At 44.3% G+C, this 26,219-nt stretch overlaps 1 protein-coding gene across 1 annotated transcript in view; it reads left to right on the top strand.

Moving 5' to 3' along the window:
* gpc4 (glypican 4) overlaps positions 1 to 26,219 on the top strand; it is a 51,016-nt gene that overhangs the window by 13,459 nt on the left and 11,338 nt on the right. Inside the window, exon 2 of the mRNA XM_039012440.1 lies at positions 14,562 to 14,720. Coding sequence (XP_038868368.1) covers positions 14,562 to 14,720 — 159 coding nt within the window. The remainder of the gene's footprint in view (positions 1 to 14,561; positions 14,721 to 26,219) is intronic.

The raw sequence follows: 26,219 nt of genomic DNA, 5'->3' as shown, positions 1-26,219 counted from the left end.
CACTAGCTTGATGTAGTCCTTGCGTGCAATGAATATGGGACCAAATACTTTTTACTACTTTAATACACAGTGATTTTGTCTCAATACTTTTGGTGTCCTAAAATGTGGGGACTATGTACAAAAAGTGCTGTAATTCCTAAACGGTTCACTCGATTTGGATGACGATACCGTCAAATTATGCTGGCAGTCTGCACTTAAGCCTCATAGTCCATAGTATCATTTCATATCCAAAGTGCTGGAGTACAGAGCCAAAACAACAAAATGTCACTGTACTTTTTGGAGCTCACTATGGGTTGGGTGGTATACAGGGGGATTGATTCCAATGAAATGTTCTACAAATAGCTACCTGACAGTTAAGTAACCTATCATTGGGTTGAAGTTTGGTTGGTCAGTAGAAACAATTATAATGGAAAAAGCCAAATTAAACACTACCCATAAATCAAATGTATAAATAAAACTCAGGCAGTGATATTATATTTTGGCCATATTGCCCAACCCTAATGTGAGCGCCAGGGAGAGACCAAGACATGAAGCTCTAATGAAGTAGCATTCAGGAACTATCAGTCAAGATTTCTGGATTGTTATGAAGATCATGAGGACAATAACAACATGGTTTTGTATTTGCCAGAGGCCTGTGTGGTTGGGGAGCAGCGTGCGTGAAGGCCTGAAGCTAGGGACTCGCCTGCGTGTTTGGGCTTGAACCCCAGTGCTGGGTCCAGGCCAGATGAGCTCTAATCCCTGCTAATTACTCCCAAGGCCTGCATCAAGACTCCCACCAATGAGGCTCCCACTAACACTTAGCTCAGTTTTCCAAAGTATAGTTAGCCTAATAAGTCACCTAATGACCCAATCCCTTACTCCGCTCCATGCTTTTGAACATATAATAAACAAATGATCTGAGATCTGGCAAAAAAACGAAAAAAAACACAGGCCTCTGCTTTAAATATGTTTTCTCATTTCCAGCCAAGCTGTAGGAGGGCCTCGGTCTTAGCTTTTTCACATAGCTCTGTAAATTTGACTGACGAGGTCATCAAAACCTCGTCAAAAAACATTAACAAAAACATGAACAAACCATCGGCAGAAATCCTGCTGGCCGAGGCGCTTCAATTAGAACCAAAGGCTCTTCAAAGGCTCCATTGCTTTTTAAATAAAGGCTTGAAAAGCTACAAATCATTCGGTGGGTAAGTTTTGAGGGTGGCAGTTTTCCCTGAAAGAAAAACGAGGCTTTGTGAGGAAACTGGAGACTTCCATTTGGGACAGAAATCATGTTACATTGTTGGAAAGGCTAGACCTATCTCATAGTCGCGGTGATTTATTGACACATCCACTCCATATCATTTGGAATGGGACAGAATTGGTTGGTCATGACTAAAGCTTTGGGTTTATTACTTATTCCCCTCTCTTTGACAGTTGGCTATGACTGGTTTCCATCCCACCACCCTGTCTGGTGTCAGTTTCCCCAAAGCCCAACAGGTATATCAGAACCATTGTTGCCCTTTTGTGGCTTTTGAGGGCCCAGAAACCTGATCTTGCACCTGACCTCATTCAGCCTGGAGGGCTTTGCAGGGCGGCCGCAGCAGGCTGTCCTGTTCCTGTCCCAACATCTGGTGGATCTCAGTTCAGCTGCTTTTGGACGTCTGTTATAAACATTGAGGGGCTGTTTATCCCTGGGCCCGTTTCATCCTTTACTGACAAGACTGAAATGTTTGTGTTCACATTTTTTAAACCTTTCAAATGCTTCTTCACCTGATGGACAGCGACGTTTGTGGGGGGTTGAAAATGACTTTCCATGTACCCTCCGTGTTGACTTGAGAGGTATCCAGATAGTCATACCTTCATACCGACCTCCAGTATTACTGACACTGAACACAAGGGGCGCTATTTTCAACCCCTACTGCGCCTCTGTAATTCGAAGGCTATCAATGCTAACAAGTGCATGTAAAACCCCATGGTGAATGTTAACTAAATGCTAACGAGCGCATTTCAATATAGTCTCTGACAAACTATTTGCAGGACAGACATCCCAGCAAAATGCTACTCAGTTTGCTGCACGGGAAAACCAATATTAGTTTTGACAGTATTGATAAACCAACCTGTGACTATTTCCAAATACCACGGCATACCGCACAACCCTAACTCACTGGCCAGTTTATTAGGTACACCACCTTGTTCACGAGAATGGTTTGCTCCTACAGATGTGGCCGTGACTTGCTATATAAAACAGGTAGACAGGCATTCAGTTACTGTTAGATTGAACGTTAGAATGGTTAAAACGAGTGACCTAAGCGACTGAGTATGGTATGATCGTCGGTGCCAGGCGCTTGTTCGTGTCCCAAACGGCCAACCTCCTGGGCTTTTCACTCAAGACAGTGTCTAGGGTTTACCTATAATGGTGTGACAAACAACCATCCAGTCAGCGGCAGTCCTGTGGGCAAAAGCAGCTCGTTGATGAGAGAGGTTGAAGGAGAATGGCAAGTATTGTGCAAGCTAACAGGTGGACCACAGACAGACGAATAGCGGCGCAGTACAACGGTGTGCAGAACGGCATCTCGGAACACAACTCGTCGGTCCTTGTCACAGATTGGCTATTGGCAATTGAGTAGTGGGATAACAATGCCTGGTCCAACCTATCCCATTTCCTGTTGCGTCATGCTGATGGCAGGCAGGATTTGGCATAAGCAGCATGACTCCATGGCCCCGTCCTCCCTGGTGTCAACAGTACAGGCTGATGGTGTAATGGTGTGGGGAATGTTTTCCCGGCGTACATCAGGTCCCTTCATTCCCCGACGAATTCGGGCGATTCTGGAGGCAAAAAGGGGTCCGTCCCGGGTACTACATGGGTGCGTCTAATAAACTGGCCACTGTCTTTGTGTACTATAGACACAGTTAAGTATAATATGGCCTATAAAGTTCTGATTTCTCTGGTTTTCTGAGTGAACTTTTAAAATGTGTAATCTCATGGACAGTAGTCTGTGTGTTTCTGACAGCAGTACAACATGGTGTTTGTGCAAGGCTCCCATGGTAAAGCACTTGGCTTTATGTAAAGAGGGTTTTCTTCTTTTAAAGTCTGAGTCAGTGGAAAGAGGGAGGGACTAGTCGGGAAGGTATTTTGTTCCCTGTTTTTCCTCCTGCTCCCTTGGGATCAAGCTGTGCTGTAACTTGCCCTCTGCGTGTCTGCGAATGTGGGGAGATAACGTGTACACACACACACTCTTTAGCGCAAGTCCAGGCTGTAAATGTGGAATCCCCGGTAGAGCGGCACTAGATCAGAGAGAACTCAACAGATATCTGGAAGAAAGACTGACGGGACTGACTTGAATTAACTCTTAGTTTAGCATGACGTGTGTGTCCTCCCACCCTCCCAAGGATACAAGATGTTTGTTGCTTTAATAGGTGCTGGGGGTTCTGACCCTTCAGTTTAAACTGATTGCTTTGCTCACCCTTTATTGAGGTCAGTGTCTTTGGCTCTCTTGCTAGTGGTAGGGCTGGGTGATATATTGAATAGTTCAAATGTATGTTTTTACGCAATATGCCTGTATCGCAGGAATCAAAGTTTTATTTTTCATTTGAATTATGTCCGCTTGTTCTCATGTCTTTTTGGTCTCGTCTCTTTCGCGCCTTCTGTGCTGTCTTCACCTTCCCATTTATCAAACCTTTCACTACGCCTCTTCCTCTGTGGTTTACACACACACCAAGCCCCTCCTCCTGCCTCTCACGCCAACAAAGATGGGAGATCACTTCTTCCTCTGAGACAAGCAGTTTCAACTCGCTATTTGCGTTTGAGGTTTGGTCCAACAGACTGGGACATATGGACACTGAAACACATGGAGACATTATTTTACTGGAATAGAGAATTAACCTTCCTATTAATGCCCTTTTTATGTCTCAGCTCCTCAGATTGTGCTTGGCGCAGACACTACTAAAACGGGAGTATAAATGAACATTGATTATGGAAAAAGAATCCTCTGTCACACTAGCAGCATTTTAGCCCGACTGTTATACTAGCTGTCTAGTCTGTGTGTTTTATAAATGTGCAATAAGCATAAAACACAATTATATATGTAATTGGCAACTCATTCTCATTTTGAGAAATACGGGAAGCCACTTGATTTCAACATTATAACAAAGTGGACAGGCCAGCATGCTGTTCAAACAGTTGGAGACCGAAGGGTGTTCATAACAATTCAACTGTTTTGACTTGTTAGCGAGCAAATAGATCCAAGTTGGCTAAACTTGACATATAAAGATGAGCTTGCTTCTTACTAGCGCTTGAGAGTGTTTGAGACCTGTGTTAATGTTCTATAATGCCTGCTTCAACAAGTCATTATTAGTGAATGTGCATTATGCATGGTTCTGGTTAAAGTTGTAACAAATAGGGGCATTTTCATAGACTTGAAAGCCAGATCAGTGATTATTGCAAAAAAGCAGGTTAAACTATTTTGATAAAATTATTGAAGATGCACTATGCAGAAATCGCTCTGCCATTTCCTTGTTGCTAAAATATTAATAGGTCACCTAATTTCAGTTTCACTTAACAAGGAAGTATAGTGTAGAGTCATTGTACTATCTAAAACTCTGTAATATATTCTCAGCTGTTTGAAGCTGGTGTAAAACACACAATCCAATCTTAACAGGAAGCAAAGAAATAGTGCACATAGAACAGATCTACCGCTTCTTAGATTTGCGTTTCTTGAGAATCATATCTATAACACATTTCTATGTGAATTCGGTCGGGTCGCCCCAGAAAGTGACACTTTTATATTTATATATATATATATATATATATATATATATATATATATATATATATATATATATATACTTATGGTTGTGGAAGACCTATATTTAGTCTAGGTATAATTTCACACGCCCTGAATTCATTCGATTATTGTCGACTGTTTGAAATGCGTGTAATTATAATAAAAAATTATAATCGAGAGGTATATCAATCGCACTCACTCACATGCACATTTCGCCCATGAGGTTGAGAAAATTGAGATGATATTTAGGCCATATCATCCAGCCCTAGCTAGTAACACTACTACTATAACTACTATCATTTCATACTATTGTTAACATTGGCCAATATCTAATTGTCTAAGTAAGTTTAATGTCCATTATGAATCCTGCCACTCGGCTCCTGCTGAATATAATTTTGTCTGATTAAAACACGATTCGGTTCTCCTTACTCTCATTCCCTCCATTCTTTTTTAAAATGTATGTTTATTTCCATCCATGTAATGGCACACTCCTACACGTCTCTCCTTAACTCCCTGCTAATACCTCATTTTGGTTAGTCCGCTCCCTTTTTTTCTCTCTTTCCATCGCTCTCTCCCTTCTCACTCCTTTGGCCTCTCACCATTTTGTACATAGAGGCCGTAGTGAGGGTTAGTATTTGGGGAAGTTTAATTGCTACCACCTCAACCTTGCTCTGCTCAGTTGAACCAACACCATCCAGTCAGTCCAGGGTTGTTTTCCAAATGGCACCCTTTCCCCTATAATAGTGCACTACTTTTGACCAGTGCCCACAGTAATGTACTATATAGGGGATAGGGTGCCATTTAGGAGTTAGTCCAGCTCTCCTGAAGTTCTGCTCTGCTGGCTCTAAACTAACCCCTCAGTCTTGAGGTAAATGTGTTTCATAGTAATGCACTAATTTGGAGCTATGTTTCCTCTATGCTGCTTTACAGGTCACCGATACAAAGATGGTCCCTATATACTAGTTACCCATTACTAGATATTGATACAATTATAAACATGGGACAAAGACACAAGTCTTTATTTTCCCACTAGTTACTTATAATAGTTTGATGTGACTGCGTGTAGTCCCTGTGGTAAGTGTTGGTATCTAGTCGACTTTCTATTAACGTATCTGTGAGGAAATGCCGGAGCTAGCTAAATCATTGACAAAGAGCTGACCTGGGATGCAGTATAGACAGGGAGCAGACCCGGGAAGAAGTGGCCGGCAGGGAGCAGACCTGGGAAGAAGTGGCCGGCAGGGAGCTTTTGTGTTGGGAGACTAAGGTGGAGCTGGGGAGGGCTGAGCTGAAGGGGAGAGGGAAACGGACACAGAGCGGGAGGCCAGGGCCATGTTGTGGAATCTCCCCAGGGCCTTCTGAGTAAATGTTCATGGATGATAGCATTTTGGAATGTTCACAAATGGAGAGGCCTCGACTGGTTTAGCAATCAGAGATGGACTCTCCGGTGGCAGGGGGTTAGGATTTATGGGTCTCCGTGTGTGTACTTGTTTGGGTGTGTGTGTTTGTTGGATTGGATTATTTTACGTTTCGTGGTTGTTTTTCTTGAACTCGGGCAGTACTTCAACAATGTAATATATTAGCCTGCTGATAGTCTTTTCCATAGCCTTAGGATATGCCATGGCTGTCTGCAGTCCGGTTTTTAACCTGTTACAAGCCGTTGCTGTGTCAGTGCCATGTTGTGATGCTGTTAAACAGAAAATATACTAGTCATGTTTGTAATGAGATTCCACTCTGGCCTTTGTACATGCGTCTCTCTCTTATCGATGTAATGCCATCCGAAAAGAAAATCTTACGTATTTTGACAGCTGTGTTTTGGAAGAGATTTTAATCCCTGATTTATTTAAGGAAACATAATTTTGCACTGGTGCTTTCCAAGGTCTTGTGGCTGGCTGCTTAACTGTAAAATATCTCCCTCTCCAAATTCAATTCTCCTTAACCAAAACTCCTGATCCCCTAAGGGAATGTTGTGCATTCTTCTAAATGGATTTAAGCGCATGTTACAGGCAAGGTAGCTGAGGAACGCTCAACTCTGTTCTCTTATTATCAAGGAGGAGTTGCCTTTTGATAACTGGTTGCGTGTTTACTAGCAACATTGAGTCACCATCAGTCAATACTTGTGAAAATGTACAGTCTGAAAATGCTTACCTGTACCGGTTGTCCTGTACAACCGCGGTCCTGCCGCCGCGTGCTGAAATTCATACTTTAATCAAAATGTTTATAGAATACAACCACAGACTTCCCCCTCATTTGTGTTGCTCAACTTCAGCGCAAATGCTCTTGTGCCAATTGAATCTCGGCTTACTTAGTATGTCAAGGCCACTACATTTCCTGTTGATCAACACAAATTAGGAAAAAGTTGGTTGTATTATAAGTTTTTACTAAACGTATGAATTCCAGCACCCCGTGGAAGGGCCACAAGCATCGGCTGATGGTGACTCAATGTTGTTGCTAGCAAATTACGTGACCTGTTATCAGTACTCAACCTTGATATAAGAGAACCAAGTTGAGCGTTCCTCAGCTACAAGCAAAGCTAACATTTCTCACTTTACCACTCTACTCCCACCAGTGTTGACAAGTTGGTTTGTTTGAGCCACACGTCTCGTTTGTCATGGTTGTTGGACACAGATATCCTATTAAATTAGTTAATGTAATTCTGTGGTGTTGGAGCTGAGCTGTTTTTCCTGTCACTTTTAGCACAAAGGCAGGCAGCCATTACTGTACGGTGATGCATACTAGGCCCCGTGAGTAGCTGTGACCGATGTCTGGTCGGAGATGACCCATCGCAGTTAATCATTACTATTGTATGAGTTAGTTTGTAGCGACATGTCTTGAAAGGTTGTTTTAATTAGAGCAACAAGTATTTTTTTTAAATTTTTAGGAGCACTGCTGAAACATGACTCAAAGAAATGTCACCATGAAAGATTGAATTCAATCAATGAAACTGCCTCTGGAACCCACATGAATCAGTATAGTATGTGTATATTTTTATAGCCCTCTACCAAGACATACAACCCGTTTCACCATCAATGTATATTTAGATACCAACGTAGGATGCTAATTTGAATGTATTAGTCTCTGACTTGGATCATGATGACTGGCCACAGCAGAGGGACATGTTCCTATCAGGGATGACCAGAGCTGGCCTGTGTCCAAAATGGCACCTTATTCCCTTTATAGTGTGTCTAGCTATCTCTACGGTCCCTGGTCATAAGTTGTGCTTTATAGTGTGTCTAGCTATCTCTACGGTCCCTGGTCATAAGTTGTGCTTTATAGTGTGTCTAGCTATCTCTACGGTCCCTGGTCATAAGTTGTGCTTTATAGTGTGTCTAGCTATCTCTACGGTCCCTGGTCATAAGTTGTGCTCTATAAAGGGAACAGGATACCATTTAAAATGTAGCCTCCAGCGGAAGAGCCGAGTTCTGAGTTGGCTGTGGTGTCTGCGTGCTGAAGAGCTGAGTTCTGAGTTGGCTGTGGTGTCTGCGTGCTGAAGAGCTGAGTTCTGAGTTGGCTGTGGTGTCTGCGTGCTGAAGAGCTGAGTTCTGAGTTGGCTGTGGTGTCTGCGTGCTGAAGAGCTGAGTTCTGAGTTGGCTGTGGTGTCTGCGTGCTGAAGAGCTGAGTTCTGAGTTGGCTGTGGTGTCTGCGTGCTGAAGAGCTGGGTTCTGAGTTGGCTGTGGTGTCTGCGTGCTGAAGAGCTGGGTTCTGAGTTGGCTGTGGTGTCTGCGTGCTGAAGAGCTGGGTTCTGAGTTGGCTGTGGTGTCTGCGTGCTGAAGAGCTGGGTTCTGAGTTGGCTGTGGTGTCTGCGTGCTGAAGAGCTGGGTTCTGAGTTGGCTGTGGTGTCTGCGTGCTGAAAGCGTCTTCCCGCCGGCCGGCCGCCTGTGAGGGTCAGCATGTCTGTGCGCCGTGGGATATCCTGCTCGTTAGCTCACCTCCTTCTGGTGAGAGGGGGGGTTTCTGTCCGGCCAATCATTGCTTGCTGATGCCAGCTGCATGTTGGGCATTAATACTGCCAGGGTTACACAGGAGAGGGCAATAGTGAATGGTCACCCCCTCAGATAACCATTGAACAATGATCTGAAATGTCTGCCTCTTATCATTAGGTGTCTGAGACAATTGTAGTCTATTTGAAACACAGTTGAAATAGATTAGTGATTCTCTATTTAGACTGACTGTTGCCTTAACTCATAAAGAGAAATGGAGAAGGTGAAAACTGCATAGTAATGATGTGCTGCCCACCATTTTGTTAAGAAACTCCTGGCTAAAGCCGGGCTCCCCGAAGCTGTTCTTTTGAAAATTAGACCTGAAAAGCATTATTGGGTTGGCAAAATTGCTGTAAACCTGTCATTCCAGTATTTAGAAAAGCACTAAGTGGAGGAGAAGCTAATACCCTGGCTTGATTATCTCCATATGGGAAGTTGAAGCTCTAATGGTTTCAGCTTACAGAGAAACCTTGTTGAACATATTACAGTGATGACCTCGTGTGTGTGTGCTCTCTTACCCTCTCATGAAAATGGGTGTATTAATGGTTGTCCAGCTGTGTCCGTATGAGTGGAACATTGGTTCAGGTTCCTGATCCTAGAAACCTGACTGGCCCTGTCCATTGTAGTTCAAGCCTGATCTACTGCAGCAATAGGGCAGTTATTGGCTCCTGTTCATACATTGGCTTCACATGTATCTCATAAAGAAAAGGGTCGCTGAAAATCCCCAAAAGTAAATTTGAAGAATCCATAGGGCACTTCAAAGGTGTTTTCCAGTGGAAGGCGGTGTGGTGTTTTCCAGCGGAAGGCGGTGTGGTGTTTTCCAGCGGAAGGCGGTGTGGTGTTTTCCAGCGGAAGGCGGTGTGGTGTTTTCCAGCGGAAGGCGGTGTGGTGTTTTCCAGCGGAAGGCGGTGTGGTGTTTTCCAGCGGAAGGCGGTGTGGTGTTTTCCAGCGGAAGGCGGTGTGGTGTTTTCCAGCGGAAGGCGGTGTGGTGTTTTCCAGCGGAAGGCGGTGTGGTGTTTTCCAGCGGAAGGCGGTGTGGTGTTTTCCAGCGGAAGGCGGTGTGGTCAAACCGTGTTTTCTTTGTAGTTATGGATTAGAGGTTAACACTATGTCCAATCTGACAGAGGGAAGACCAGTCAGAGACATACAGACGGGGAGAGAGAAGATGGCAGGTGCTAGAATGATGGATGAGATGGGGGCGGGGGAAGAGTACCTGACAACATGACAGGAACTATATAAAAGGACGACTCTTAAAATAACCTCATTGCTATATAATTTGCTACCTGGTTTTCTCCCTCAACTGGTATTCGTTTTTCATGCCCTTCTGTTTCTCCCCACAAAATATCACACATTTTCTTTTGGTAAAAGTTGGGACCTGGGAAAAAATTATTTGACAAATTTTGTTTTCATTTTAGTTGACGAATTTTGTCCAATCATAAGCATGCTTGGCTTTGCATAGTGCAATCCTCTCATTGGCACAATTAACGTCTTTCAGTTGCGCGGTGTGATTGAGTGGATCTGCCCAGCTGTCCCTCCCACACAGCTCCCGGGCGTGAGTCAACTAAAACTATATCTAAAATAGCTGCTAAAATGAACACTGCAGTCTTTCTCTGTGGTCACTGGAGTTCAGCAGGGTGCGGATGGAAATAATCCTCTGGGGAATTTGACTTCTGACTCGGTGTGACATATGTGGTTTAATGTTTGTATGTGGATGGGTAGTGTGTATGGCATGTGCTATGTGGATCTATGGTTGTTGGTGTGTTTCGGTTGTTAATTTGTATGTGGATCTATGGTTGTTGGTGTGTATCAGTTGTTTATGTGAATCTATGGTTGTTAATGTGCGTGTGTGTTAAGGCGATTTGTGTGTGTTAGTTGTGGATGTGCTGGCTGGCGGACAGAGGGGTCAGAGGACAGGACCTCTCTCTCAGGAGTGGCTGTTAACCTTTGACCCCTCTGGTTAAGCCTGCAGGGTGGTGGTAGAGCTGGAGGGGTGGAGGTTTCTCTGCTCTGAAGTCTGTCTGGTCCTGGGCCACATGATGCAGGCCAGGCAGAGGAGAGGGGGTGATGTGGTGTCTAATCTGGGTTTTGTCCACAAGGCATTTTCACCTCCCCCCACACCACCACCACCTCACCAGAGAAGCCAGTGTTCTGGGGGGCAGGCAGGGGAACGTCCTCCTCCTCCTCCAGTGTAAAGGGGCAGACAGGAGAACGTCAAAGGGAAGGGACTTATTTTATGAGCCGTTTAAAGAGGTTGGTGGTGGAAACCACAAAGGAGAAGCAGAAAGCAGTGGACTGCTGATGAATGCCATGACACAGTATCATGTTGTTTATTAACGGCTCCCATGTTTTGACTGCCGTAAATAACCCTCCTTTTTCTTTCTGATTGACAACCTGAACAATGTACCCGCTCGCTGTTTGTTGGGATTCCCAGTTAATTGGGAGTTATTGTATGTCGCCAAGCAGACTCAACCCTCCATCTAAAGCTTGTCCTTGAGGTTGAGCTGACGGTCCACAGACAATATAGGAAACCAACCTTTAATTGGCCGTTTTTACTTTCTTCATTCTCCATTTGGAAGACAACAGTGTCTTCTAATCGCCTCATTCCAGTTGCAGGTGAAATTCCAAAAACCAGAGAATATTCCGAAAAATATGAAATCCACTTTTCTTTGCAACGAGTGAGTTCACTTGCCAGATAACACAAAGATCTACTCAAACAAAGATCTACACAAATGCCAGGCATTTCTCACTCGTTTCAAAACCTCTATTCAATATAAATTTGAATATTTCCATGTTATCGGAGTTCCACCTGAAACTAGAAACAGGAGATTTTATTGCACCAGTTCCTTCCGAAATTGAGAATTAATTAATTAATCTCCAAGTAAAGGAAGGTTGAGCATTCTAGTTTATTTAGTTAACCATTGCCTCTGACCCCTGACACAACTGTTTTGGAAGACTTTTGCAAACTATTGACTACTGCCTGCTGATGAGAAATACATTTTATTTTTATATTGTATACATATACTTGTGGTGAATAAAATGTTTCATGCAAGATCATACCTTTAGAAACTCTAAACTTTAGGTAGTCCAGTCAAGGATTTCCTATAAAATGGCTCCCTATAGTGCACTACTTGTGACCAGGACTCATAGGGCTCTGCTCAAAAGAAGTGCACTTTAAGGGAACATAAAGCCATTTGCTATGCGGGCAAGCGTTCACTTTTTTTTATTTGAACAGTCTACTCTTGTCCCAATTTTACAACCTGTTTCTGTGCGGGGGTTGGAGAAATTGGCCGCCCTAATGTTTTCCCAAAGTATGCATTAACTAATACGAGAACATTTTCAGAGACTTTAGCCCGTGAGCTAACAATGTGACATTTGTACAGACATTCCTGTGAAAGATTGGCCATCTCAGTTTTATTTGTGTTCTTTGGTTACAGACATTTTCCACACGGATAAAGGCCTTTAGATTGTGGTCCTGTACTGCAGGGAGGGAGGGAGGGAGGCCTTGGTGGAATACAGGCAGAATCTCTGTTTCACTTAGAGGAGGTGTGTACGTGTGTGCATGCTTTGTGTGTCTGTGCGCATGCACTCACTGCTTACTTTGCTCTCTCCAATCATCTGGTACAAAGAGCTATGTGTTGACCTGTGATGTGTGAATGTGTTTAGGTAGTGCTTGTCAACTCTCTCTTCCTCTCTTGCTGTATGTAGGGGGGGGATCAAGTTGAGTCTGATTTGGGCTTGATCCCAAATTAGGGTTGAAAGGTGGTGATGCTTCTCTTTCTCTGGGTGTGTTTTAGCTAGCAAGGTAGAGGCCTTCGTATAGAAGTTATATACTTCAACCAACCAAAGGGTTGTGACAACATTCTCTTCACCTTCTGAATCATAAGATTTTGTGGGAAAATTGTTGGTGTTTGTGGGAGCCTTACACAGTGTGCACTATGCATGAGCGGTGTGTGTGTGTGTGTGTACTCCTTCACGTCAGTAGTACTTGAAGTCCACACTAGTCTCTTGGCATACGCAATTCTGACGTCTAGCCGCTGCTTAGACACACTGCTCTAGTGGTGGTACACAGGTAGTTTAGTCCTCATATGCATCACACCAATACACACTGAACATCCACAACGTCATGGTCAGGGAGTGGCTATATTTGCAACTCTCTTGTTTTATATACTAGGCCTGATTACACAGTTTACATTTTGTTGCTTTTTTAATTGTCAGTTAATGTTAGAATCTAGTGACCTGTTGATTTCCACGCTCATTACTGTTAGAATCTAGTGACCTGTTGATTTCCACGCTCATTACTGTTAGAATCTAGTGACCTGTTGATTTCCACGCTCATTACTGTTAGAATCTAGTGACCTGTTGATTTCCACGCTCATTACTGTTAGAATTTAGTGACCTGTTGATTTCCACGCTCATTACTGTTAGAATCTAGTGACCTGTTGATTTCCACGCTCATTACTGTTAGAATCTAGTGACCTGTTGATTTCCACGCTCATTACTGTTAGAATCTAGTGACCTGTTGATTTCCACGCTCATTACTGTTAGAATCTAGTGACCTGTTGATTTCCACGCTCATTACTGTTAGAATCTAGTGACCTGTTGATTTCCACGCTCATTACTGTTAGAATCTAGTGACCTGTTGATTTCCACGCTCATTACTGTTAGAATCTAGTGACCTGTTGATTTCATGTCTGTCCTAAATGGCACACTTGTCCGTAGGAATAATGCACTTTAGAACACAGGCCCTGGTTAAAGTACTGCACTATGTAGGGAATAGGGTGCCATTGGAGCCGGTGTATGTAGTGGTGCTAGTAACTCTGTTTGGTGGCACTCGTAACTCTTTGTTTGGTAGTGTGTGTGCTGGGGCTAGTAACACTGTTTGGTGTAGTGTGTTTAGTGGTGCTAGTAGCGCCAGCAGAGTGGCCTGTTCTGCAGACGACCAGGGCCGGAGTTGTTGAGCAAGCGGATGGTTGGTGGGGAAAACCAAACAGGCCGTTGGGAGCCTGGGCGGAGTGAAAGGACCACTGTGTTCTTCCCAAATTCCAACAACCACCTTTTTAAAAAGAAAGAAAAACATAACATTATTGCAGCTGCAACTTTGCATTCAGCCTCTACGCCTCTCCGACCCTCCGCTGCTGCACTGCTCTGACCCCTGCCATAAATCGCTGTTGAGGCCACTTTGACCACTCTTTGCCAAACTTGTCAGGTCTGTACAGCAGAGGGTGTGGGTTAGAAGAGAGACTGACCGGATAGGGTGTCAACACTTAGAGATGTCAGGTTGTTAAGCTTGTTTAACATCCGCGCTCGAACTTCCCTCCCCGGACCAAGCCTGTCTTTAGCAGTCTCTCCCCTCCCCCTCCTGTCAGTGTGCACGCTGGTGTGCACGCTGGTGTGCACGCTGGTGTGTATTGTTCCCACATGAGAAACAGCTGCAGAAGCTTGCGGCATAATGTCTCGACTGGCTGTGAGAGGTCACTTTGAGGAGCATAAACCTTTTCTTTCTCTTGGGTAGGTGGTTCTCCAGAGGCTGCTTCTGTACCTGCTGCATGAAGCAGAGGGGCCTGGGATACCGCATGTTCAATGATATTATTGGACTGCCCAATTAAGGGCAAGTAGACAATGGTGTGGCGCAACCATCACAATGTATTTCATTTCAATTTGATGTTTTATTTTCTTCTGCGAGAACATGGCACCTGATTCACGTAACGAACAGGAAACAAAAGCAGTTTTTCACGGTGTGTAACTGTGCTGTGTGAACTGTCATTATGATGGTTGGTCTTGGTTTGTGTATATCAGTGTTTTCTCTCGCCCTGCCTCTCTGTAGGAGCCCATCTGAAGGTGTGTCCCCAGGAATACTCATGCTGTACGCTGGAGATGGAGGAGAAGCTGAGTCAGCAGAGCCACTCGGACCTGAAGGCCCCCGTCTCCCAGCTCAGCACCAACCTACAGAGCACCTTCAAACAGAGGCACAGCCACTTTGACCGTAAGATTGAAACGCACGTATACACGCTCAAACAAAATCGTGAACGCACACACACTCACACAAAATCTTGAATGCGCACACACACCCCTACCTTCCTACTGTATCAGTCCATCTATGTCCCACTGCTAGGCAGCACGGCATCCTTTCCCAGTCCCCAGAGCAGCACGGCATCCTTTCCCAGTCCCCAGAGCAGCACGGCGTCCTGTCCCAGTCCCCAGAGCAGCACGGCGTCCTGTCCCAGTCCCCAGAGCAGCACGGCGTCCTGTCCCAGTCCCCAGAGCAGCACGGCGTCCTGTCCCAGTCCCCAGAGCAGCACGGCGTCCTGTCCCAGTCCCCAGAGCAGCACGGCGTCCTGTCCCAGTCCCCAGAGCAGCACGGCGTCCTGTCCCAGTCCCCAGAGCAGCACGGCGTCCTGTCCCAGTCCCCAGAGCAGCACGGCGTCCTGTCCCAGTCCCCAGAGCAGCACGGCGTCCTGTCCCAGTCCCCAGAGCAGCACGGCGTCCTGTCCCAGTCCCCAGAGCAGCACGGCGTCCTGTCCCAGTCCCCAGAGCAGCACGGCGTCCTGTCCCAGTCCCCAGAGCAGCACGGCGTCCTGTCCCAGTCCCCAGAGCAGCAGCGCGTGTGCAGTGTTGGCTTTGACCGACACTCCCACCTGCCTGTGCATTGGCAGCTTGCAGCAATGACACCCCGTCTCTGTTGGCCGGTCCACCTGTCTCTCAAAGTATCAGATATTGCCCCATCTGGCCAATCCCCTCTCGGCCTACTGTCTGGGGGGAGAGAGAGAGGCATGCATGCTCTGACGGACCACACACCCAGAGCCAGCCTTCTTTCCCTTGACACACTTTCCTGATCTCTCTGTGGTGTGTGTGTGTGTGAAAATATCTGGATCATGTTGACTGTGATTGCCATACTGTGAGGTGAGGCAGTGCATGGGAACATGTGACAATGCTGTGTCACTGATAGAGGGAAGCGGGAAAGTTTGGCCCCTGAGACCTCCTGTCCTCCATCGAACCCCATCACCACTCTGGCTATTGCCTCTGCTGGTTGAGGAGGGTCTGTAGATGCAGGCTGGAGGATGCCTGGTTGGATATTCTCCAGACACACACTTTCATGCACCCACAGTACCCAACCCTCAAAATAATTAGTTATGCTGCACAGCTGGAAAGAGAGGGAGAGGTCCATTTTGGCAGCATTCTGAAAAGGATAGAATTTACCAGATTTATTTTAGGCTCCAGAGTGAGATGGAGTGTTGGGATATTAATTCATCTTTCAAGTGTATATATTGTACATAAAAGCCAGCAGCATACCACCCTGCATCCCACTGCTGGCTTGCCTCTGAAGCTAAGTAGGGTTGGTCCCTGGATGGGAGACCAGATGCTGCTCTAAGTGGTGTTGGAGGTCCAGTAGGGGGCACTCTGCCCTCTGGTCTAAGTAGATCCCAGGGCAGTGAACGGGACATTGCCCTGCGCAGGATGCTGTCTTTCAGATTGGATGTTAAAACGGGTGTCCTGACTCTCTGGTCACTAAAGATTCCAATGCACTTATCGTAAGGTTGGGGTGTTAACTAGAGGTCAACCGATTAATCGTAATGGCCGATTAATTGGGGCCAATTTCAAGTTTTCATACTTTCATACATAACAATCGGTAATTGGCAATTTTGGACGCCGATTATGGCTGACTATATTGCAATCCACGAGGAGACTGCGTGACAGGCTGACCACCTGTTATGTGATTGCAGGCAGCAAGGAGTCATGGTAAGTTGCTAGGTAGTATTAAACTTACCTTATAAAAAAAATCTTAACATAATCACTAGTTAACTACACATTGTTGATGATATTACTAGTTTAACTAGCTTGTCCTGCGTTGCATATAATCAATGCGGTCCCTGAAACTGTCACTTCTCTTGCGTTCAGTGTAAGCAGAGTTGGGGTATATGCAGCAGTTTGGGCTGCCTGGAACATTACGAACTGTGTGAAGACCATTTCTTCCTAACAAAGACCGTAATTAATTTGCCAGAATTTTACATAATTATGACATAACATTGAAGGTTGTTCAATGTAACAGCAATATTTAGACTTAGGGTTGCCGCCCATTTGATAAAATATGTAACGGTTCTCTATTTCATTGAAAGAATAAATTTCCGGATAGTTTCCGGATTTGACCATATTAATGACCTAAGGCTCGTATTTCTGTGTGTTTATTATATTATAATTAAGTCTATGATTTGATAGAGCAGTCTGACTGAGCGGTGGTAGGCAGCAGCAGGCTCATAAGCATTCATTCAAACCGCACTTTCCTCCGTTTGCCAGCAGCTTTTCGCAGCGCTGTTTATGACTTCAAGCATATTAACTCCTGAGATTAGGCTGGCAATACTATAGTGCCTATAAGAACATCCAATAGTCAAAGGTCTATGAAATACAAATGGTATAGAGAGAAATAGTCCTATAATAACTACAACCTAAAACTTAACTGGGAATATTGAAGACTCATGTTAGAAGGAACCACCAGCTTTCATATGTTCAAATGTTCTGAGCAAGGAACTTAAGTTAGCTTTTTTACATGGCACATATTGCACTTTTACTTTCCTCTCCAACAGTGCTTTTGCATTATTTAAACCAAATTGAACATGTTTCATTATTTATTTGAGACTAAATGGATTTTTTAAATGTATTATATTAAGTTCAAATAAGTGTTCATTGTTCATTCAGTATTGTTGTAATTGTCATTATTACAAATATATATAAACAAAAATCGTCAGATTAATCGGTATCGGCTTTTTTTGGTCCTCCAATAATCGGTGTTGGCGTTGAAAAATCATAATCGGTCAACCTCTAGTGTTAACCCCGGTGTCCTGGCTAAATTCCCAATCTGGCCCTCATACCATCATGGCCACCTAATCATCCCCAGCTTCCAATTGACTCCTTCTTCCCCAGGTTGGTGCTGTAAATGAGTGTGTGCAGGATAGTCTAACAGGGAAGGGAGTATGTGTATTGCAGCCAGATGTGAACAAGAATGTGACATGTCGGAATGTGGTGGCTGCTTTAGCCCGTCCTCTCTCGGTCTCACGCGTATGTTCTGTGTCAGGGTGGCCTGTCTCTCAGCTGTTAGATGTGGGATACCTTTACAAAGCCCTGCTGTGCTCTTCTCCGGCTGAACCATTAGTCCAGGGTGTCCAGGTCAGACGGCTCTCTCCCTGGGTGGGGTGTCCAGCTCAGGCGGCTCTCTCTCCCTGGGTGGGGTGTCCAGCTCAGGCGGCTCTCTCTCCCTGGGTGGGGTGTCCAGCTCAGGCGGCTCTCTCTCCCTGGGTGGGGTGTCCAGTGCAGGTGGCTCTCTCTCCCTGGGTGGGGTGTCCAGTGCAGGTGGCTCTCTCTCCCTGGGTGGGATGTCCAGTGCAGGTGGCTCTCTCTCCCTGGGTGGAGTGTTCAGCGCAGGCGGCTCTCTCTCCCTGGGTGGGGTGTCCAGTGCAGGCGGCTCTCTCTCCCTGGGTGGGGTGTCCAGCGCAGGCGGCTCTCTCTCCCTGGGTGGGGTGTCCAGCGCAGTCGGCTCTCTCTCCCTGGGTGGGGTGTCCAGCGCAGTCGGCTCTCTCTCCCTGGGTGGGGTGTCCAGCGCAGTCGGCTCTCTCTCCCTGGGTGGGGTGTCCAGCGCAGTCGGCTCTCTCTCCCTGGGTGGGGTGTCTAGCTCAGGCGGCTCTCTCCCTGGGTGGGGTGTCTAGCTCAGGCGGCTCTCTCCCTGGATGGGGTGTCCAGCTTTAATGCACACAGCTTTTGCTCATTTGCATGGTTAGTTGTTTACTTCCAGCATTTTAATCAATTTATTTCCTTCACTAATGTTATCATTTACACACCGTCACATTTCTTTTGTCTTAGTATGCCTCCCAAATATAATTTAAAAAAAATTACTTTTACTTGACACAAGAATTCTTTGACTGTACTTTTCCGGCATTTCTTACTTTCACCACTAGAGGGTGACCAGACGATTTATGGGGTTCTGTACTCCTGAAGTTGTTGACTGTTTTTTTGCTTGCCAATGGCTAAGTTTTTTACTGGTGATTAAAATGGGAGATAGCAATTTAAGTCATTCTGAATTATTAAATGTAATCAAACATTCATGGTAATTCGAGTCACGTGACTTGGACTGGAGCACTACTCGATTTTGAGACTTGACTTGGCCAATAGAAAAACACTTGCCACTTGATTTTGACTTGATCATCTATGACTTGTGACTTAACTTCTTATGGCTGCAGCCCGACGTCGGTACACTTATGACAACAGCCAGCTCAAGTGCAGGGCGCGAAATTCAAAATATATTTTTTTAAAATATTTAACTTTCACACATTAACAAGTCCAATACAGCATATGAAAGGTACACATCTTGTGAATCCAGCCAACATGTCCGATTTTTAAAATGTTTTACAGCGAAAACAGCACGTATATTTATGTTAGCTCACCACCAAATACAAAAAAGGACAGACATTTTTCACAGCACAGGTAGCATGCAAAAAGCCAACCTAACTAACCAAGAACCAACCAAACTAACCAACAAACAACTTCATCAGATGACAGTCTTATAACATGTTATTCAATAAATCTATGTTTTGTTCGAAAAATGTGCATATTTCAGGTATAAATCATAGTTTACATTGCAGCTACAATCAGAAATAGCACCGAAAGCAGACAGAATAATTACAGACACCAACGCCAAATACCTAAATACTCATCATAAAACATTTCTGAAAAATACATAGTGTACAGCAAATGAAAGACGGGCATCTTGTGATTCCAGACAATATTTCCGATTTATTAAGTGTTTTACAGCGAAAACACAATATAGCGTTATATTAGCTTACCACAATAGCCAGAAACACAAGCCATTCCCCAGCAGTAAAAGTTAGCGATCGTGACAAACCAGTAAAAGATATATAATTTTTGACTAACCTTGATATTCTTCATCAGATGACAGTCCTATAACATCAGGTTATACATACACTTATGTTTTGTTCGAAAATGTCCATATTTAGAGCTGAAATCAATGGTTATACATTGTGCTAACTTAGCTACTTTTTCCCACAACGTCCGGATTTTTTCCCACAACGTCCGGATTTTTTTCTGACACTTTTTCTGACACACATATTCTGACCAAATAGCTATTCATAAACATAACTAAAAAATACATGTTGTATAGGAAATGATAGATCCATTAGTTCTTAATGAAATCGCAGTGTTAGAATTCTAAAAATAACTTCATTACGACATACAGCTTCGGTATAGCTAGAGTACCCAAAAGCTGGGTGCCGACGACTAGTTCACATGTACGACAGATATATGAAATAGCATCATAAAATGTTTCCTACTTTTGCTGATCTTCCATCAGAATGTTGTACAAGGGGTCCTTTGTCAAGAACAATCGTTGTTTGGATTTAGAACGGCCTCTTTCCCTCTCGATTTAGCAAGCACACTAGCCAAGTGGCACGAATCTCTCCATGTCAACAAACGGAAGAGAACGGAACACGGCAAAACTCCCGAAAATTTCAATAATCTGATTAAACTATATTAAAAACATACTTTACGATGATATGGTCACATGTATCAAATAAAATCAAAGCCGGAGATATTAGTCGTCCATAACGGCAGCTTATCAGAAGGCAAATCCAGGTTCCTTCTCGCGCCTTCCTGAAAACAGGAAATGGGTGACACGTCATTCCAAGAGCTGTTATTCCACTTCAGACCAAGATAAACACCCCATTTCTTCTCTCACCGCCTCTTGACATCCAGGGGAAGGTGTATGACGTGCATGTATACTAATACGTATCATGCCCATTTATAGGCAGGACCTAGAAGAGAGCATAGTTTTCAGACTTTCCACTTCCTGGTCAGGAAGTTTGTGCCAAATGAGTTCTGTTTTACTCACAGATATAATTCAAACGGTTTTAGAAACTAGAGAGTGTTTTCTATCCAATAGTAATAATAATAAGCATATTGTACGAGCAAGAATTGAGTACGAGGCCGTTTGAAATGGGCACCTTTTATCTGGCTACTCAATACTGCCCCTGCAGCCCAAACAGGTTAAAGACCAGGCTTGCATCTACATACTGATTTAAGCTATCCAGACTAAGTAAATTATGTTTGTAAATGATATGACTGGTGGTAACTGTTTGGTTTGTTATCAAAAATCGTAAGTTTGTAGAGCGATTCAATTAGTTTCAGATTAGTAGCTCCAGCTTGTGACCAGCATGTGGGGCAATATCGCAAATGTGAGATCATAGCATGCATATATAGTTTGGTGGCCTCCAGAGGAAGGAAAGGTCTTTATTAACCTAAAGTTGGATAATCCAAACTTGACCGTGTTAACCACCACCTTAACATGTTTCTTAAATGTCAAGTTGGAGTCCGAAATGACGCTGCGATATCTGAAGTTAGACACTTTCAGATTCTCCATATTAACAAGAACAGCTCGTTGAGAAGAATCAATGGATTTATTAGAGAAGTATGTAGTCTTGTCGATTTTATTTAAATGCAGGCAAGAATTAGTCGTCCATTTTAGAAACATGTACCATAGCTTCAGTTAACTTAACTAGTTGTCTATTTTTTTTTTTTGTGTACATACAGAACTGTATTGTCTGCATGTTAACTTGTGGGCAAGCAAGTGGGAGATCATTTTATATACAGTTGAAGTCGGAAGTTTACATACACTTAGGTTGGAGTCATTAACTCATTTTTGATCCACTCCATAAATTTCTTGTTAACAAACTATAGTTTTGGCAAGTCGGTTAGGATATCTAATTTGTGCATGACACAAGTCATTTTCCCAACAATTGTTTACAGACAGAATATTTCACTTAAAATTCACTATCACAATTCCAGTGGGTCAGAAGTTTACATACACTAAGTTGACTGTGCCTTTAAACAGCTTGGAATATTCCAGAAAATGATGACATGGCTTTAGAAGCTTCTGATAGGCTAATTTACATAATTTGAGGCAATTGGAGGTGTACCTGTGGATGTATTTCAAGGCATACCTTCAAACTCAGTGCCTCTTTGCTTGACATCATGGGAAAATCCAAAGAAATCATCTAAGACCTCAGAAAAAAATTGTAGACCTCCACAAGTCTGGTTCATCCTTGGGAGCAATTTCCAAACGCCTGAAGGTACCACATTGATCTGTACAAACAATAGTACGCAAGTATAAACACCATGGGACCACGCAGCTGTCATACCGCTCAGGAAGGAGACGCGTTCTGTCTCCTAGCGATGAACGTACTTTGGTGCAAAAAGTGCAAATCAATCCCAGAACAACAGCAAAGGACCTTGTGAAGATGCTGGAAGAAACAAGTACAAAAGTATCTATATCCACAGTAAAATGAGTCCTATATCGACATAACCTGAAAGGCTGCTCAGCAAGGAAGAAGCCACTGGGTCATAAACCGCCATAAAAAGGCAAGACTACGGTTTGCAACTGCACATGGGGACAAAGATCGTACTTTTTGTAGAAATGTCCTCTGGTCTGATGAAACAAAAATAAAACTATTTGGCCATAATGACCATTGTTATGTTTGGAGGAGAAAGGGGGAGGCTTGCAAGCCCGAAGAACACCATCCCAACCGTGAAGCACGGGGGTGGCAGCATCATGTTGTCGGTGTGCTTTGCTGCAGAGGGGACTGGTGCACTTCACAAAATAGATAGCATCATGAGGAGGAAAATTGTGGATATATTGAATCAACATCTCAAGACATCAGTCAGGAAGTTAAAGCTTGGTTGCAAATGGGTCTTCCAAATGGACAATGACCCCAATCATACTTCCAATGTTGTGGCAAAATGGCTTAAGGACAACAAAGTCAAGGTATTGGAGTGGCCATCACAAAGCCCTGACCTCAATCCTATAGAGCATTTGTCTGTAGAACTGAAAAGGCATGTGCGAGCAAGGAGGCCTACAAACCTGACTCAGTTACACCAGCTCTGTCAGGAGGAATGGGCCAAAATTCACCCAACTTATTGTGGGAAGCTTGTGGAAGGCTACCTGAAACATTTGACCCAGGTTAATCAATGTGAAAGCAATGCTACCAAATACTAATTGAGTGTATGTAAACTTCTGACCCACTGGGAATGTCATGAAAGAAATAAAAGCTGAAATAAATCATTCTCTCTACTATTATTCTGACATTTCACATTCTTAAAATAAAGTGTTGATCCTAACTAACCTAAGACAGGGAATTTGTACTCGTATTAAATGTCAGGAATTGTGAAAAACAGTACACATGTATATGGCTAAGGTGTATGTAAACTTCCGACTTCAATTGTAGATGTTAAGCAGAAGGGTGTGTAATATTGACCCTTGTGGGACGCCAATGTTATAGTAAAGAGAGTCCTACTGAGTGTCCCCCAAACGAACCATTTTGCTTCTGTTTGTCAGATAGAAATGCATCCAACTAATGACTTCAGTGGACACATTAAGGGAGGATAGTTTGGATAGGAGAACTTCATGATTCACAGTGTCAAAGGTCTTTTTAAGATCCAAAAAGACTGCACCGACTTCACCAATATGTCCAGTTTAGATGTAATGCATTCCAGAAAATAGCAATTGGCTGTTTTGGTAGAATGGTTAGTTCTGAATCCTTATTGCATTTGCTGTATTGAGTTGCCCTGAATGAGGTGATCAGTCAGATGAACAGTCACCCATCTTTCACCTACATAATACTGATTACATAAATATACATTTATTTTTAATTGCAGTTGCATTGGCCTATACAATGCAAACCTGCATAAAGCAATCTCAGCCCTGCGAGTTCTATTGTCCAGTTGCAGTGGTTGTCTGTGTAAAGTCTAGTTTTAAATGAATTCCTATTATAAAGTACAAGGTTGCTGCAGTTTGACAGGGTTGTCATCCTCCCTTGGGCCAGTAGTTTTTCCAGAATTTCTTTACAACCATATGACCAGTTTAGAAAATATCTGTGTACCTAGCCGGCAGGTAGCCTAGTGGTTAAGAGCGTTGGGCCAGTAACCGAAAGGGCGAATCCCCGAGTCGACTAGGTGAACAATCTATTGGTGTTCCCTTGAGCAATGCACTTAATCCTAATTGCTCCTGCAAGTAGCGCTGGAGAAGAGCATCTGCTAAATGACTCAAATGTAAATCTGGTCCTTTGCTAATATACATACATTTTTTACAACTACTAATGAATCACTGTCAGATCCTATAGGGTCCTGATGTATACCTGGGTAGGTTACCAGATTAGTAAATGCTCCGGGCCCCAGGGAAAACAATTTGCCCCACCACTCTGGGACCTGTGGGGCCACCTCTGCATCAGGGCATCATCGGTCCCAAAAATCATAGCATTCGGTTTCAAAGACTGGTAGTGGGGGAAAGGTATGCCATTTGTAAAACATGTGGGTCCAAAATCACTGATGCATTTCAATTGCAATAAAATTGGCATTAGACACTTAACTGACATGAGGACTCGAAACCCTAAACAAGGGACTTGTGGCTTGATTCACCCTGAGCTGTGGAACTTGGGACTTTACTTGACACTTGCCCATTATTACTTGGGACTTGACTCGAAGATTAAGACTTGGTTAGGACTTGCAAAATTGTGACTTGGTTACGTCTCTGGTAATTCATTTTAACCTCGTAAACAATTCATTTCGACCCATTGTTTATTTGAAACAGATGTTTATTTTCTGAATTGTGTGCAGTTGCCCGGCTATTATAAGGACAGGCGCCTTTTTGAGACTCAGCGGTTTAATTGAAGTTTTACAGTACCTGAATTTAGTTCTTCCATTTTGCAAGTGTTTGGATTAGTGATTACACCCCAATTCTCACATTGAGACGTCCAGAAGCAGCCATTTCCTACAGACGTGTCTGCCACGGTGCATAGTGTCTGCCACGGGAAACGTGCCTGCGGCTCGTTGTATTTAGTGGCTGGAGATGGTAATGATGATGGTGGCTAATGGTTCATCTGGAGCTGGAGACAAACACAGACACACAGGAAGTGGTAGAGCAGAGTCCTCATCATGTGCCTGGAGTTAGGAGTCATGGCCAATTAAGTGCGGGCCAGAAATAGTTCCCGCTCTCTTTTATCTCCCTCTGACCTGTGGTTTGTGTTTGTCCCTGTCTGTCTGTCTGGGGGAGCTAACTATGTCTGGGATTAAGCCCTTCTGCCCCAGGACACACACGCATCAAGACCCATACATCTCCAGCACTGCGGTCCTAACAGCAGGAGGGGTGGAACCCCACAAGAAAAGGGAGCAATTACTGTGAAGATAGAGGGAGGAGGAGGGAAGTCCAATTCTCCTTATGGGAGGAAAGGGGAGGGAGGAGTGCTAGGGAGGTTGGTCAGCTCCTCTCTTGGGGTGATGGATTGGGCCCAACATCAGTGCTTCATACTTCGGGGGCGGGGGAAGAGATTCTTCCAGGCTCTCTCTCTTTCTCTAACAAGATTCTTGCTGTCAGGATCTACATTAAGACTCTCACACGAACACACACAGGTTAAGCGGCTATACTGCCTCATATGTCTTTAGTGTTTCCCTACACACCATGATCCTTTTCCTCTAACCTTTCACCTACATTTTCCTTAACCAATGGTTGAGCAGTAAGCACATTTTTCTTCAGGAAAACCCTTAAGGGAGTGTGTGCTGCTCCACGGCCTAGCTGTTGGCCGACGGCTGTATGTCATAAACCGTTTTTAATGATGAATCAAGATGCCAGTGTAATGCTGGTTTCATACTAGAGGCCATAGCTTCAGCCAGAGAAATCCGCTCAACTTTAAACAATCTTTAAAAACAACCAGAAGTTACAACTAGAAGTGTTTTGTGCTACCTTGTTACTGACCCCCTGTACATCTTTGCCAGCACAGATCTTTTGGGTGGGAAGTGGTGGTTCATTAGTATGTCTGCATAGGCAGGATGATGGGGCCTGTCCTCCCTCCTCTCCCTCATGTCTCCTTTCACTGACTTTAAACTTGTGGCAACTGACATTCCGGAGTGGGGGGTGGTGGGGGGGTAGGAGGACCTTTTGTTTTAATCTCTGTCAATGGAGCGTGGAGTTTGGTGCCCTCTCCCCTGTCTTTGTGTGTGGGGACGTGAATGGAAGTACTGCAGTGTTTCCGGTATCCTTGGTGACACAGTGGGGATTTGGAGTTAAAAAAGCCCTCAACTTAACCCTCCGCAAGCCGCCCCCACCCCTCCCCCACTTCGTTTTTCTTTTTGGATTGTCAGTCTGAAGTGGAAGTGACAGCGCTGCACTTGCAGTGTGTGTGTGTGTCCTGGTGCCCGAATTCAGGAGCGTTTGGTGACTCCCTCGGAGAGAGCATGGGAACTTTACATTTCAAAGCCGGGCAGAGGGCACACAGAAACTACAGCGGAACCGAAGCTGTGTGTACAAGGAGAAAGAGATGAGACAGAGAGGTGAAGGGGGGTGTATGGTGCCGCGCATGAGAGAGGGGTGAAGGGGGGTGTATGGTGCCGCGCATGAGAGAGGGGTGAAGGGGGGTGTATGGTGCCGCACATGAGA

The sequence above is a fragment of the Salvelinus namaycush genome, chromosome 17 (genome assembly GCF_016432855.1).
Source record: "Salvelinus namaycush isolate Seneca chromosome 17, SaNama_1.0, whole genome shotgun sequence".
Taxonomy (NCBI): domain Eukaryota; kingdom Metazoa; phylum Chordata; class Actinopteri; order Salmoniformes; family Salmonidae; genus Salvelinus; species Salvelinus namaycush.
This window is presented reverse-complemented; position numbering and strand designations above follow the sequence as displayed.